Source organism: Carettochelys insculpta, chromosome 32, assembly GCF_033958435.1.
Source record: "Carettochelys insculpta isolate YL-2023 chromosome 32, ASM3395843v1, whole genome shotgun sequence".
NCBI classification, from domain to species: Eukaryota; Metazoa; Chordata; order Testudines; family Carettochelyidae; genus Carettochelys; species Carettochelys insculpta.
This window is the reverse complement of record NC_134168.1, coordinates 5,984,422-5,998,405: the sequence shown is the minus strand read 5'-3', so window position 1 is coordinate 5,998,405 and position 13,984 is coordinate 5,984,422. Positions and strand designations below refer to the sequence as shown.

The window sequence follows — 13,984 nt, the reverse complement described above, 5'->3', positions numbered from 1 at the left end:
CTTTATCCGTTACGCCGAATGCCAGAGTCTCGGTTTTTCATTCGTCATTCATTCTGCAGGTCGGCCCAACTAGCTGTAACTTGCATTGTCCGACCTTCGGCAGTAGGGTTTTGTTTGGCTGGAACTTCCTGGGGTGACCTTCTGTGTCCGTCGTATTCTCAGGATCTTTCTGTAACAACTTCTCTCTTCCGCCAATATCCTTCTCTTCGGATCGTCTGTTAATCAGCCATGTCCCACATCCCTACAACACGCTGCTGAATACACACGTTTTCAGGACGCTTCCCTTTGGTCCTAAGTTAATCACTTTGCTTTTCCCGATCTTACCCATCGCCTTGAAACTTGCTCTTGCTTTCGCTTTGGCTATTTTAGTCGCTGTTTCCTTCTTTCAATCTCGATTGCGGTTTCCGAAATTTTATGTAGTCGGAACTTGTTTTTTCAGTACCTTTTTTGCGGTCCAGAAATATAAATACTTATAAAAAAAAATGAAAAATGAACTAATTGTCACTGTTGATTATTGATTCACGGAAAAGATATAAAATACGTAAGTGCCTAACTTATTGTTAAAACCAAAGACCAGTCTAGGAGCAATTAAAGAGTAACAAAATAATTTATTAGGTGAGCTTTTGTGGGACGGATCCACTTCTTCAGATCGGAGCCACACCAGAACAGACCAACTATTTCTGGTTCTCTGTGCGTTAAATATTGAGTCTGTTCTGGTGTGGCTCTGAGCTGAAGAAGTGGGTCCGTCCCACGAAAGCTCACCACCTGATCAATTATTTTGTTACTCTTTAAAGTGCTCCTGGACTGCTTTTTGGTTTGATCGTACGTAGACCAGCACAGCTTTCTCTCTTGTTGCTGCTACCTTGATCACGCGGCAGAATGCACCAAATTAATTGACTCGTGCGGGATAATTTGCACTTTTTCGAAGGACCGTTTTTTTTTTTTTCTTTCCACCAAGCACCGCCACCGGGCTGCAGACCGCACTTAGGCTACGTCTACACTAGCACACAACGTCGAAGTAACCTGTTTCGACGCAAGGACATCAAAATAGGCTCCTTTGACGTGTATCGTCTACGCGTCCTCCAGGGCTGGTGCCGTCGACGTTCAGCGTCGAAGTAACGATGGGGAACATCGAAAGGAGCCGCCCCGGAAGGAAATGTGGAGCGTCCACACACACAAGTGCTCCCTGTCGAAATAAGGGGCCAGCAAAGCCCCAAGCCACTCCCATAAAGGGCCCCTCCCAGACACACTCACCCTGCACAGCATGAGATCCACAGAGCCGACAACCGGTTGCAGACCCCATGCAGGCAGCATGGACCCCCAGCTGCAGCAGCAGCAGCCAGAAGCCCTCGGCTAAGGGCTGCAGCACGCAGCGACCATAGAGCCCTACAGGGGCTGGAGAGAGCGTCTCTCAACCCCTCAGCTGATGGCCACCATGGAGGACTCCGCTACTTCGACATAGCGGGACGCGGATCGTCTACACACGCCCTACTTCGACGTTGAACGTCAAAGCAGGGCGCTGTTCCCGTCTTCGGATAGGAATAGCGATTTCCACGTCTCGCCGCCTAATGTTTATTTCAACGTCGAAATAGCTCCCAGCTCGTGTAGACGCGATGCGTGAGATTTCGACGTTGTGCCGGCTTTCGAAGTAGCCGGCTAGTATAGACGCACCCTTAGGGAAACCCTGGTGTCCTGTTGTGCCCCAGATACGCAATCTCTCGTTCAACCCCGTCTACGCCGATCTGCCCTCCTGTTTCCTTATCTCCAGCTACAATCGTTTTCCTGTTACCGACATGCCCAAGCAGGCCGTATGGCTTTGGCTTAAGCTCAGAGGCCCAGCAGAAGCAATTGCTCCCTCCTTCTTGGAGGTACTTGAAAGCAAACTGAGGTCTGACCCCAATAGTCATGCGGGGCCAACACTGCGGAGTCTAAAACCCAGGAAAGAAAAGGCGGCGAGTCGAAGTGGTGAAGAAGTTGCAGGGTCAGGGCTCCGTGTGCTATAGACTCACAGCCAACGGGGGGGGAAAAGGCTCGGCTCACCCCGCTTGCATCCTGCGAGCGAGTTGTGGTTTCTTTGCCGATTGTTACGTCTGCCTTGCGGTTTTAAAATCTGCCCTGACGCCCCCCCGTGGCTCCTTTCGCTGGCTTTGCCGCCCCCTTGCAGCAGGAGAAGAAAGATCTGCTCAACATCCTGCTTTTCGCTTGGTTTTTCGTTCTTTTTTTTTTTTCCTTTTTCCCGTTTTGCAATTCATTTTTTCCCCATCTTCTGTTTGATTTTCAGACGCCAGTCAAACCTCCATCACAGGGGAGCGGTGTCAGCTCTTAGGTACGGTATGGCCAAGGAAGGGGTGTGTGTGTGTGTGTGTGTGTGTGTGTGTCGGCTCCTGCTGTGGGTGGGGGGCGGTTTCCCCTGGATTGCCCCATCACAAGCGGATTCCCCTCCGCTGGTCCCCAGCTTTGTCCGGGGGACTTTTCGGTCCCTGCTTTCGGACGTGGGGGTCTCGAAGCATCCCGGTGCCCCCGAGAGCTGTGAGGAAGCTGTCCCAGGCTGGGAGAGCCGGGGGGCTCCCCCGCTGGCCTCGGTTTTCCCTGGCGGGTGTGCGAAGCAAAGGGCGGGGAGGTCTCACCCTGCAGCGGGAGGGGTTGGGTGCCCAGGATCCCTTTGCACTTGGGTGCCAGCCCCGGGGCGGAGGGGGTGCTCTTGAAGTGAGAGACGGGGGCCGCCAGGATGCCTGGGTCCTCTACGCCACTGCTGGGAGGGGCGGAGGGGGTAGTGGTTAAAGCAGGGGCTGGGAGCCAGGACTCCTGGGTTCTCCCTGGCTCTGGGAGGGCAGCGGGGGCTGGTGGTTAGAGCAGGGGCCGGGAGCCAGGACTCCTGGGTTCTCCCCGGCGCTGGGAGGGCAGCGGGGGCTGGTGGTTAGAGCAGGCGGCTGGGAGCCAGGACTACTGGGTTCTCCCCGGCTCTGGGAGGGCAGTGGGGGCTGGTGGTTAGAGCAGGGGCTGGGAGCCAGGACTCCTGGGTTCTCCCCGGCTCTGGGAGGGCAGCGGGGGTTGGTGGTTAGAGCAGGGGCCGGGAGCCAGGACTCCTGGGTTCTCCCCGGCGCTGGGAGGGCAGCGGGGGCTGGTGGTTAGAGCAGGCGGCTGGGAGCCAGGACTGCTGGGTTCTCCCCGGCGCTGGGAGGGCAGTGGGGGCTGGTGGTTAGAGCGGGGGGCCGGGAGCCAGGACTGCTGGGTTCTCCCCGGTTCTGGGGGGCAGTGGGGGCTGGTGGTTAGAGCGGGGGGCCGGGAGCCAGGACTCCTGGGTCCTTCCCCCTCTCCGGGAGGGGCGTGGGTCCTAGCGGTTAGCTCTGGACTCCTGGATTCGACTGCTGGTGGTCTGTCTCTGCGGCCTTCTGCGCTGGGGGAGTTGGGGGGTTGTGTGCCTACGGCTGCTGTCCCTAGGAGGGGGCGGCGAACTGCTGGGCTCTCGGAGAACCCGGCAGGCTGGTCCAGGCCCTGCCAGCGACAGGCCTGAGACCTCCCCAGCTCGCTGCACCTCACACCGGGCTCCCCTCATGTCTCTCTGCAGACCCTGGGCGCAAGAAGGACATCTATCTCAACAACACCAGCTACGAAGATGGGGACGAGTACTTTGACAAGAACCTGGCCCTCTTCGAGGTACCCTGCTGGCTGTGAGGCCGGGGGGAGCGGGAGACCACCGGCCCGCCATGGGGCAGAGGGCTAAGGGGGTCGCTTGCCGTGAGGCGGGGCGGGGGGGACCCTGGTTCCTGATACTGCAGGGTCAGTGACCCAGCCCTGGCTCCTTCAGTATTTTTTACCCATGTGCGGAATAAATTTCTTGCCCTGTGGCGTGCGCGGCTGCGCACCACCGAGAGTAACTCCCGCCCGCCCCGCAGGAGGAGATGGACACCCGGCCCAAGGTGTCCTCCCTGCTCAACCGCATGGCCAACTACACCAACCTGACGCAGGGGGCGCGAGAGCACGAGGAGGCCGAGAACATTGCCGAGGGGAAGAAGAAGCCTGCCAAGGTGAGGGGCAGGGGTGGGACAGCGGGGTGTCGACAGAGCAGGGGTGGCGGCGGAAGGGCCTTGCGGGGGGTGGGACGGAGGGGGGTAGGGGATGGGGTCGGGCAGAGGGATGTTGGGAGAGCGAGGGGGCGGGACGGGACAGAGGGGCGGTGGCAGAGCTGAGGGGTGGGACGGAGGGGTGTCAGCAGAGCCAGGGGGGCGGCGGAGGGGGCCGGGGGTGGGACGGAGGGGCAGGGGTTTGATGGGGGGGTGGGGGAGGGGCACGGGGGGGGTGGAGGGGCGGTGGCAGAGCCGGGGGGTGGCAGAGGGGCAGCGAGCTTGGGGGTGAGACGGAGGGGCAGGGGGTAGGACGGAGGGGCAGGGGTGTGATTGGGGGGTGGCGGAGGGGGCAGGGGCGGGGCCGGGGGCGGCGGGGCTGGGGGGCAGTGACAGGATGGAAGGGTGGCGGCAGAGCCGGGGGACAGCGTGGGGGGCAGGGGATGAGAGGGAGGGGCGGCGGCGGAGCCGGGGGGCGGCGGTGGGGATGAGAGGGAGGGGCGGCGGCTGGGGGGGCAAGGGGTGGGACTTGGGTGTCAGGAGAACCAGGGGGGCAGCCGGGGTCCCCCAGGGCGGGCTGGGCTGGGCGCTCCAGCTGCCCCCCTCTGCCCATGGCCCCCCTGACCCCAGCCTCCCCCCGCAGACCCCGCAGATGGGCACCTTCATGGGCGTGTACCTGCCCTGCCTGCAGAACATCTTTGGGGTGATTCTCTTCCTGCGCCTCACCTGGGTGGTGGGCACTGCCGGCGTGCTGCAGGCCTTCGCCATCGTCCTCGTCTGCTGTTCCTGCGTGAGTGTCCCACCCCCCCCGCGTGCCGCCCGGCCCGGCCCAGCCCCCTCTAACGGCCCCCTGCCTTCCCCACAGACGCTGCTCACCGCCATCTCCATGAGCGCCATCGCCACCAACGGGGTCGTGCCGGGTGAGTGACCCCGCTCCCTTCGCCTGCCCGGGCCCATCGCCCTGGCCTCAGGCCTTCCCTGGGGCCGTTGGGTCATATCGACCTGGCCTTCGGGATTGGCCAGGCCCATCGTCCTGGCCTCAGGCCTTCCCTGGGGCCATTGGTTCATATGGACCTGGCCTTCGGGATTGGCCGGGCCCATCGCCCTGGCCTCAGGCCTTCCCTGGGGTGGTTGGTTCCTTCCTCACCCCTGTGATGGAGGTCCCCCTCCCTGGACTGGGCCCATCATCTTGGCCTCAAGTCTTCCCTATGGTAGTTGGTTCATACCTACCTGTCTTCAGGATTGGCCGTGGCCCATCGCCCTGGCCTCAGGCCTTCCTCCACCCTGGCCTCTCCCGCTCCTCCCCGACCGCCTCTCCTCTCTCCGCAGCCGGCGGCTCTTACTTCATGATCTCCCGGGCGCTGGGCCCTGAGTTCGGGGGTGCCGTGGGGCTCTGTTTCTATCTCGGAACCACTTTCGCTGCTGCCATGTACATCCTGGGAGCCATTGAAATCTTCTTGGTGAGGCCACTGTGTGTGGTGGTCCCCATCCTGGTCCCCCCCCCCCCCCCAGCCGGTCCCCCAGAGGTGACCCCTCTCTCTCTCTCTCTCCGCCCCCTGCCCAGATGTACATCGTCCCCGAGGCGGCCATATTCCGCAGCGCCGACCCGCTGAAGGAGGCGGCGGCCATGCTGAACAACATGCGCGTCTACGGCTCGGCCTTCCTCATCCTCATGGTGCTGGTGGTCTTCGTGGGCGTGCGTTACGTCAACAAGTTCGCCTCCCTCTTCCTCGCCTGCGTCATCGTCTCCATCCTGGCCATCTATGCCGGGGCCATCAAGTCCTCCTTCGCCCCTCCTCGCTTCCCGTAAGTGCCCGCCGCGGGGCGGGGCGGGGCGGGGCTGGTTGGGTTGGGTTGGGTTGGGTTGGCTGAGCTCCCCACCACGAAACCGTCCATCCGTGACCGGCATGCAGCTGTGTTCTGTTGAGCTGGATCAATGCTCCCATGTTGACGAGATGAAGAGGACCCAACCTTTCCTCGCTTTGCCCGTAATTCTGGTTCCGGCCCGTCGCCCAAGGACCGTGGCTCACCAGTCATCCTCTCTGGGTGGGTCATCGCCGGAGAACCCACCTTCCGTTGTCCAGACGAAACTGGCTCCGGAGGCATCCGTGTTCCCGCTTCCAGATGGATCTCTCACGCAGCCTCGCGGAGAGAAGGCTCGCAGGAGAACAGCAGAAGGTACCCTTCAAAGCGTGTCTTACGTACAACATGGAGTCAAAGCGTCTGCCATTCGCTTTGACTTAAACCCTTGTGCTCCGTACGGAGATGAGGTCACCTACAAGCCTCCTCCGCTTCACTCTGTCTCACGACAAAACTTCTCGCTAACTCCAGGAGGACCCCAGTGATGGAGGTCCCTCTCCCTGGATGGGGCCCATCGCCCGGCCCCATCCACTAGACCTTCTCCACGTTGTCCGAAGTCTTCCTCTTTGGAGTTTGCCTTGCGGGTTCTCTGAGAGAGCTGGACGGACGATGCCGGAGGATGTGTTTCCGCGAGGGTGGCCCTCCCAGCCCCACGTTCTTCTCTGGGTTTGCGCGTCCAGTGGTTCTTCTCCTGCTCTGTTCCAGAGCTCCTCGTTTGCGACCCAGCCTCGCCCTCTGATGTCCCTCGGGCATCCGTTCAGGAACGTCCGTAAGCTTGAGGTCTGATGACGTTCTAGTGCGCCAGGTCTCGCATCCCTTCGCGCGCTCTTCACGTCCGTGTCGGAGATCCTCGCTTTCCGCTTGGCAGGTGGCGAAGAGCCTTGAAGGTACCCAAGATGCCGTTTGAAGGGTATGTTCCGCTGTTGTCCTGCCACCCTTATGCGGCGTTGCTCTGTGCGAGGCTGAGAGAGAGAGAGATCCCTCTGGAAGAGTGGACGGGGGTGCCTCTGGAGCCGGCGTTGTCCGGACGACGGAAGGGAAGGTGGACTCTGCAGTGATGACCCACCCGGAGATGATCAGCCCCTCTGCCCGTTGACTCCTGCTTTCCCTCTCCCGGCATCGATAGCCTCGTCTGTTCCTCCGTCTCTGCCCAGAATCCTCCCCAGGGAGGCGAACTGTGCCGCACCTTCTCGGTCATCCCCTCCCAGGGTGGCGGTGGACTTGGTGGGCCCTCGTCGGCTTGGTCTTGTTGATGTTCAATCAGGTCATTGAGGCGGTTTCCTCCGCTCTGATTGTCTCTCCTCCCGCCCGGCCCAGGGTGTGCATGCTGGGTAACCGCACCCTCTCCGGCCGGCACGTCGACGTCTGCGCCAAGACCCAGGACGTGGGCAACCTCACGGTGCCCACCCGGCTCTGGGGCCTCTTCTGCAACGCCAGCAAGCACCTCAACGCCACCTGCGACGAGTACTTCGCCCACAACAACGTCACCTCCATCCAGGGCATCCCGGGCCTGGCCAGCGGCATCATCGCCGGTGAGGGCCAGCGGCGTCTCTCAGCTCTGCTCCAGCGCTGGCCGAGCTCCCTCGACTCCCTCCCCCCCGCCCCCCCCCCGCGTGCGGAATGAATGGTTTGCCGTGTGCCCAGCCCTGGGTGATGCGCACCACTCGTACGGGCGCTGGGCGGTGCCTGGCGCTCTCCTGGGCAGCCGCCCCAGCGTTCAGCTTACAGGGAACGCTGGCCCTGACCCATGGGCGCTGCGGTTCCCGGTTCGGGGAGGTCGGGGTGGGACCCAGGCATCCGGGACAGCAGCCCTGGGGTGACGGGAATGGGACCCAGGAGTCCGGGACAGCTGCTCCAGGAGGGGCCCCGCAGCTCCCAGCCCTGGGGGTGGGACCCAGGCGTCCGGGACAGCAGCCCTGGGGTGATGGGACTGGGACCCAGGCGTCCGGACCAGCAGCTCTGGGGTGACGGGAATGGAACCCAGGAGTCTGGGACAGCTGCTCCAGGAGGGGCCCCGCAGCTCCCAGCCCTGGGGGTGGGACCCAGGCGTCCGGGACAGGAGGCCCTGCAGCTCCCAGCCCCGGGGGGAAGGAAATGGGACCCAGGCGTCCGGGCCAGCAGCTCTGGGGTGACGGGAATGGGACCCAGGAGTCTGGGACAGCTGCTCCAGGAGGGGCCCCGCAGCTCCCAGCCCTGGGGGTGGGACCCAGGCGTCCGGGACAGGAGGCCCTGCAGCTCCCAGCCCCGGGGGGAAGGAAATGGGACCCAGGCGTCCGGGACAGCAGCTCTAGGAGGGCATCTGCTGCTCCCAGCCCAAGGGAGGTGGGAATGGCCCTCGGGTGGGACAGCCCTTCGCCCCCACTGACCTGCCCCTGCCGCCTCCCCCCAGAGAACCTGTGGGGCAGCTACCTGCAGAAGGGGGAGATCCTGGAGAAGCCCTCGGCCCACTCTGTGGACGTGCTGGGGGCCATGAGCCAGGAGTACGTGCTGGCCGACATCACCACCTCCTTCACCCTCCTGGTGGGCATCTTCTTCCCCTCCGTCACCGGTGAGCAGAGCAGGGCTGGGCCACCACTCAGCAGGGAGGGATTTCGGCTGGGTGGAGTGTGGGCCGGATGGTGGGGGCAGAGTAAGGATGTGGGTGGGGTTATACGTAGCTGTTCCCCACCCCAGAGCTGGCTGCATCTCAGCACCAGGCCAGCTGGCCACAGGTGGGGTTATATGTAGCTGTGCCCCAGCCGCTCCACCCCAGAGCCAGCCGCATCTCAGCACCAGGCCAGCCAGGCACAGGTGGGGTTATATGTAGCTGTGCCCCAGCTGCTCCACCCCAGAGCCAGCTGCATCTCAGCACCAGGCCAGCTGGCCACAGGTAGGGTTATATGTAGCTGTCCCCCAGCCGCTCCACCCCAGAGCCAGCTGCATCTCAGCACCAGGCCAGCCGGCCACAGGTAGGGTTATATGTAGCTGTCCCCCAGCCGCTCCACCCCAGAGCCAGCTGCATCTCAGCACCAGGCCAGCCAGGCACAGGTGGGGTCATATGTAGCTGTCCCCCAGCCGCCCCACCCCAGAGCTGGCTGCATCTCAGCACCAGGCCAGCCACCCACAGGTGGGCTTATATGTAGCTGTCCCCCAGCCGCCCCACCCCAGAGCTGGCTGCATCTCAGCACTGGGCCAGCCAGCCATAGGTGGGGTTATATGTGGCTGCCCCCCAGCTGCTCCACCGCAGAGCTGGCTGCATCTGTTGGCCTGGGGGATGGATGTGGCCAAGGGGGGACAGGGCCAGATGGCTAAAGGCAGCTGGCCCCACCCCAGCCAAATCTCCCAGCTGCCATTGGCTGATTTCCAGCCAATAGGAGCTGTCAGGCTGTGCTGGGGGCGGGGACAATGCCCAAGGCCCGCCCCCTTCCCCCCCCAGAGAGCCACAGGAGCAGCCACTGATCTCTCCCCCGTCCCCGCAGGGATCATGGCCGGCTCCAACCGCTCCGGAGACCTGAAGGACGCTCAGAAATCCATCCCCATCGGCACCATCCTGGCCATCCTCACCACCTCCTTCGTCTGTATCCTGCTGGGCGGGGCAGGGCGGGGTCGGGCCATGTGGGGCGGGGCGGGGTGGGGCGGGGGGACCCCAGGCCAGCTGCCCCACTGGGCCCCACGGCTGCCTTGACTCTGGCCCTCCCAGATCTCAGCAACGTGGTGCTGTTCGGGGCCTGCGTGGAAGGGGTGGTGCTGCGAGACAAGTGAGTATGGGAGCAGGGGCTGCCGGGTCCCCCTGCCCCGCCCCGCCCCACAGCCTGGTGTCCCCTCGCTGGGGTCCCCGTCTACCCCCAGCCACTGGGTCGTCCCCCCCACACGGCCCCCCTCTTCCGGGTCCCCCCAGCCGCTGGGTCGTCCCCCCTCTTCTGGCTCCCCCCAGCCGCTGGGTCTTCCCCCCACACGGCCCCCCTCTTCCGGGTCCCCCCAGCCGCTGGGTCGTCCCCCCCACACGGCCCCTCTCTTTTGGGTCCCTCTCCGGGTCCCCTCCCGCCCCAGCTCCTAGTCCCTTTCAGTTGGGGTCGGCCCAGCCCCTCACACCCTCCGCTGGGTCCCGTCGCCCCGTCCGAGGCGGCTCCTCCCCGAGCTGACGGTCCCCGCCCCCGGCGGCAGGTTCGGCGACGCTGTACACGGGAACCTGGTGGTGGGGACGCTGTCCTGGCCCTCCCCCTGGGTCATCGTCATCGGCTCCTTCTTCTCCACCTGCGGGGCCGGGCTGCAGAGCCTCACTGGCGCCCCCCGGCTGCTGCAGGCCATCGCCAAGGACAACATCATCCCCTTCCTGCGGGTAAGGCCCTACCGCCTGCGGGGTTATATGTAGCTGTTACCCACTGCCCACCCCAGAGCCAGCCGCATCCAGCACCGGGCCAGCCAGCCACAGGTGGGGATATATGTAGCCGTTCCCCACTGCCCACCCCAGAGCCAGCCACATCCAGCACCAGTCCAGCCGGCCATAGGTGGGGTTATATGTAGCCATTCCCCGCTGTCCATCCCAGAGCCAGCTGCATCTGGCACCAGGCCAGCCAGCCACAGGTGGGGTTATAAGTAGCCGTTCCCCGCTGCCCACCCCAGAGCCAGCCGCATCTGGCACCAGGCCAGCTGGCCAGAGGTGGGGTTACAAGTAGCCATTCCCCGCTGCCCACCCGAGAGCCAGCCGCATCCAGCACCGGGCCAGCCGGCCACAGGAGAGGTTATACATAGCTGTTCCCAGCTGCCCACCCCAGAGCCAGCCGGCCACAGGTGGGGTTATATGTAGCTGTCCCCCAGCTGCCCACCCTAGAGCCGGCCACATCCCAGCACCAGGCCAATCAGCCACAGGTGGAGTTGTATGTAGCTGTTCCCCAGCTGCCCACTCCAGAGCTGGCCGCATCCAGCACCAGGCCAACCAGCCACAGGTGGGGTTGTATGTAGCTGTTCCCCAGCTGCCCACCCCAGAGACGGCTGCATCCAGCACCAAGCCGGCCGGTCATAGGTGGGGTTATATGTAGCTGTTGTCCAGCTGCCCACCCCAGAGCTGGCCACATCCCAACACTGGGCCGGCCAGCCAGCCACAGGTGGGGTTATAGGCAGCTGTTCCCCAGCTGCTCCGCCCCAGAGCTGGCTGCGTCCCCGCTGCCCTGAAGCGCGTTTCCGGTTTCCTGTCGCTCCAGGTGTTTGGCCACGGCAAAGCCAACGGGGAACCGACGTGGGCGCTGCTCCTGACGGCCGGCATCGCCGAGCTGGGCATCCTCATCGCCTCGTTGGACCTGGTGGCTCCTATCCTGTCCATGTGAGCCCCCCTGCCTGCCCCCCAGCCCCTCACAGAGCCTGTGTCCTAGCTCAGAGCCCCCCTGCCTGCCCCCCGACCCCTCACAGAGCCAGTGCCCTAGGTCAGAGCCCCCCAGCCTGTCCCACAACCTGCACCCGGGTCAGGCCCCTCCTGCAGCCTCCGCCTGCGTCAGAGCCCCCCTGCCTCTCACAGAACCAGTGCCCTGGTCAGAGCCCCCCTGCCTGCCCCCCAGCCCTTTTCCTGGCCCCTCACAGAGCCAGTGCCCCAGTGAGAGCCCCCCTGCCTGCCCCCGGCCCCTCCCACAGCCTGTGCCCTGGGTCAGAGCCCCCCGGCCCTCCCACAGCCTGTGCCCCAGGTTAGAGCCCCTCCTGCAGCCTGCACCCCACTTCACAGCCCCCCTGCCTGGGCCCCCCTCCTGGCCAAGCTGGGATCCGGGACCCGCACCCCAAGGCTGGGCAGGAGACTCGCCTTCTGCCCCGGGGAGCCCTTAGCCCCCCCCCCGTCTGTCCCTCTGCTCCGTAGGTTCTTCCTCATGTGCTACCTCTTCGTCAACCTGGCCTGCGCCCTGCAGACGCTGCTGCGCACCCCCAACTGGAGACCCCGCTTCCGCTACTACCACTGGTGAGGGGGGAGCGCCCCGCCTGGGCCGGCCCCTCCCGCAGGGCAGGGGAGGCTCGTGGGTGGAGCCGGAAGCCAGGACGCCTGGGTTCGCCCCAGCACTGGGGGGGCAGTGGGGGCTGGTGGTTAGAGCAGGGGGCTGGGAGCCAGGACGCCTGGGTTCGCCCCAGCGCTGGGGGGGCAGTGGGGGCTGGTGGTTAGAGCAGGGGGCTGGGAGCCAGGACTCCTGGGTTCGCCCCGGCGCTGGGGGGGGGCAGTGGGGGCTGGTGGTTAGAGCAGGGGGCTGGGAGCCAGGACTCCTGGGTTCGCCCCGGCGCTGGGGGGCCAGTGGGGGCTGGTGGTTAGAGCAGGGGGCCGGGAGCCAGGACTCCTGGGTTTGCCCCAGAGCTGGGAGGGCAGTGGGGGCTGGTGGTTAGAGCAGGGGGGCTGGGAGCCAGGACTCCTGGGTTCTCCCTGGCGCTGGGAGGGCAGCGGGGGCTGGTGGTTAGAGCAGGCCCTGGGACTCTGGGCTCAGGGAGGCGCCTGGTGGGTTGGATGGGGCTCCGGGACTCCTGGCCCCTCTCTCCCCCTCAGGGCGCTCTCCTTCGTGGGCATGAGCATCTGCCTGGCGCTCATGTTCGTCTCCTCCTGGTACTACGCCATCGTGGCCATGGTGATCGCCGGCATGATCTACAAGTACATCGAGTACCAGGGGTGCGTCCCGCGGCCGCGCTCTCTCTCCCGCCCACCAGCAGGCTGGACATCCCCTGCTGGAGGAGAGGGGCTGGGAGCCAGGACTCCTGGGTTCTCTCCTGGCTCTGGGAGGGCAGTGGGGGCTGGTGGTGAGAGCAGGGGGCCGGGAGCCAGGACTCCTGGGTTCTCCCTGGCTCTGGGGGGGCAGTGGGGGCTGGTGGGTAGAGCAGGGGCTGGGAGCCAGGACTCCTGGGTTCTCTCCTGGCTCTGGGGGGGCAGTGGGGGCTGGTGGTGAGAGCAGGGGCTGGGAGCCAGGACTCCTGGGTTCTCCCCAGCTCTGGGAGGGCAGCGGGGGCTGGTGGTTAGAGCCGGGGGGGAGGAGCCAGGACTCCTGGGTGTTCCCCAGTTCTGGGAGGGCAGCGTGGCCTAGTGGTCGGATATGGAGCTGGGAGCCAGGATGCCTGGTCTCTGTCCAGTGCCTCAGTTTCCCCACGTCTGTCCCGCAGGGCCGAGAAGGAGTGGGGGGACGGCATCCGGGGGCTGTCCCTGAGCGCTGCCCGCTTCGCCCTGCTTCGCCTGGAGGAGGGGCCCCCCCACACCAAGAACTGGAGGTAGGGCAGCCCCCCCCTCCCCACGCCCCACTTCCCTCCCCGCGAGGGGCCCCGGCTGACCCCTGGCTCCCCGCAGGCCGCAGCTGCTGGTGCTGCTGAAGCTGGACGAGGACCTGCACGTCAAGCACCCCCACCTGCTGACCTTCGCCTCCCAGCTCAAGGCCGGCAAGGGGCTGACCATCGTGGGCTCCGTCATGGTGGGCAACTTCCTGGAGAACTACGCCGAGGCGCTGGCGGCCGAGCAGGTCAGGGCTCCCCTGCCTCCTGGGGAGCAGGTGTCCCAACCGCAGCCTGCCTCCGTTTGCCTGGCCGGCCTGGGAGGTGCATCCTGGCTGGGCTCTGTCGCGGCTCAGAGAGCAGCACGGCCTAGTGGTTGGAGGAGAGGGGGCCAGGAGACAGGACTCCTGGGTTCTCCCCGGCTCTGGGAGGGCAGTGGGGGCTGGTGGTTAGAGCAGGGCTGGGAGCCAGGACTCCTGGGTTCTCCCCGGCTCTGGGGGGGGCAGCGGGGGCTGGTGGTTAGAGCAGCGGCCAGGAACCAGGACTCCTGGGTTCTCCCCAGCTCTGGGAGGGCAGCGGGGGCTGGTGGTTAGAGCAGGGGGGCCAGGAGCCAGGACTCCTGGGTTCTCCCTGGCTCTGGGGAGGGCAGTGGGGGCTGGTGGTTAGAGCAGGGGTTGGGAGCCAGGACTCCTGGGTTCTCCCTGGCTCTGGGAGGGCAGTGGGGGCTGGTGGTTAGAGCAGGGCTGGGAGCCAGGACTCCTGGGTTCTCCCCAGCTCTGGGAGGGCAGTGGGGGCTGGTGGTTAGAGCAGGGGGGCCAGGAGCCAGGACTCCTGGGTTCTCCTGGCTCTGGGGGGGCAGTGGG

At 65.1% G+C, this 13,984-nt stretch overlaps 1 protein-coding gene across 3 annotated transcripts in view; it reads left to right on the top strand.

Annotated features, from left to right (window-relative positions):
* The window catches only part of SLC12A6 (solute carrier family 12 member 6), a 31,642-nt gene that overhangs the window by 13,890 nt on the left and 3,768 nt on the right, over positions 1 to 13,984 (top strand). For 2 of the 3 annotated variants that reach the window (XM_074982068.1, XM_074982070.1), the window contains exons 3-19: positions 2,282 to 2,326; positions 3,569 to 3,657; positions 3,897 to 4,028; positions 4,708 to 4,854; positions 4,930 to 4,984; positions 5,394 to 5,524; positions 5,629 to 5,870; positions 7,242 to 7,456; positions 8,314 to 8,472; positions 9,383 to 9,481; positions 9,604 to 9,661; positions 10,068 to 10,242; positions 11,105 to 11,223; positions 11,746 to 11,844; positions 12,415 to 12,534; positions 13,020 to 13,124; positions 13,201 to 13,369. In XM_074982068.1, coding sequence (XP_074838169.1) covers positions 2,282 to 2,326; positions 3,569 to 3,657; positions 3,897 to 4,028; positions 4,708 to 4,854; positions 4,930 to 4,984; positions 5,394 to 5,524; positions 5,629 to 5,870; positions 7,242 to 7,456; positions 8,314 to 8,472; positions 9,383 to 9,481; positions 9,604 to 9,661; positions 10,068 to 10,242; positions 11,105 to 11,223; positions 11,746 to 11,844; positions 12,415 to 12,534; positions 13,020 to 13,124; positions 13,201 to 13,369 — 2,159 coding nt within the window. The remainder of the gene's footprint in view (positions 1 to 2,281; positions 2,327 to 3,568; positions 3,658 to 3,896; positions 4,029 to 4,707; positions 4,855 to 4,929; positions 4,985 to 5,393; positions 5,525 to 5,628; positions 5,871 to 7,241; positions 7,457 to 8,313; positions 8,473 to 9,382; positions 9,482 to 9,603; positions 9,662 to 10,067; positions 10,243 to 11,104; positions 11,224 to 11,745; positions 11,845 to 12,414; positions 12,535 to 13,019; positions 13,125 to 13,200; positions 13,370 to 13,984) is intronic. The other variant, XM_074982069.1, reaches the window with a different exon arrangement.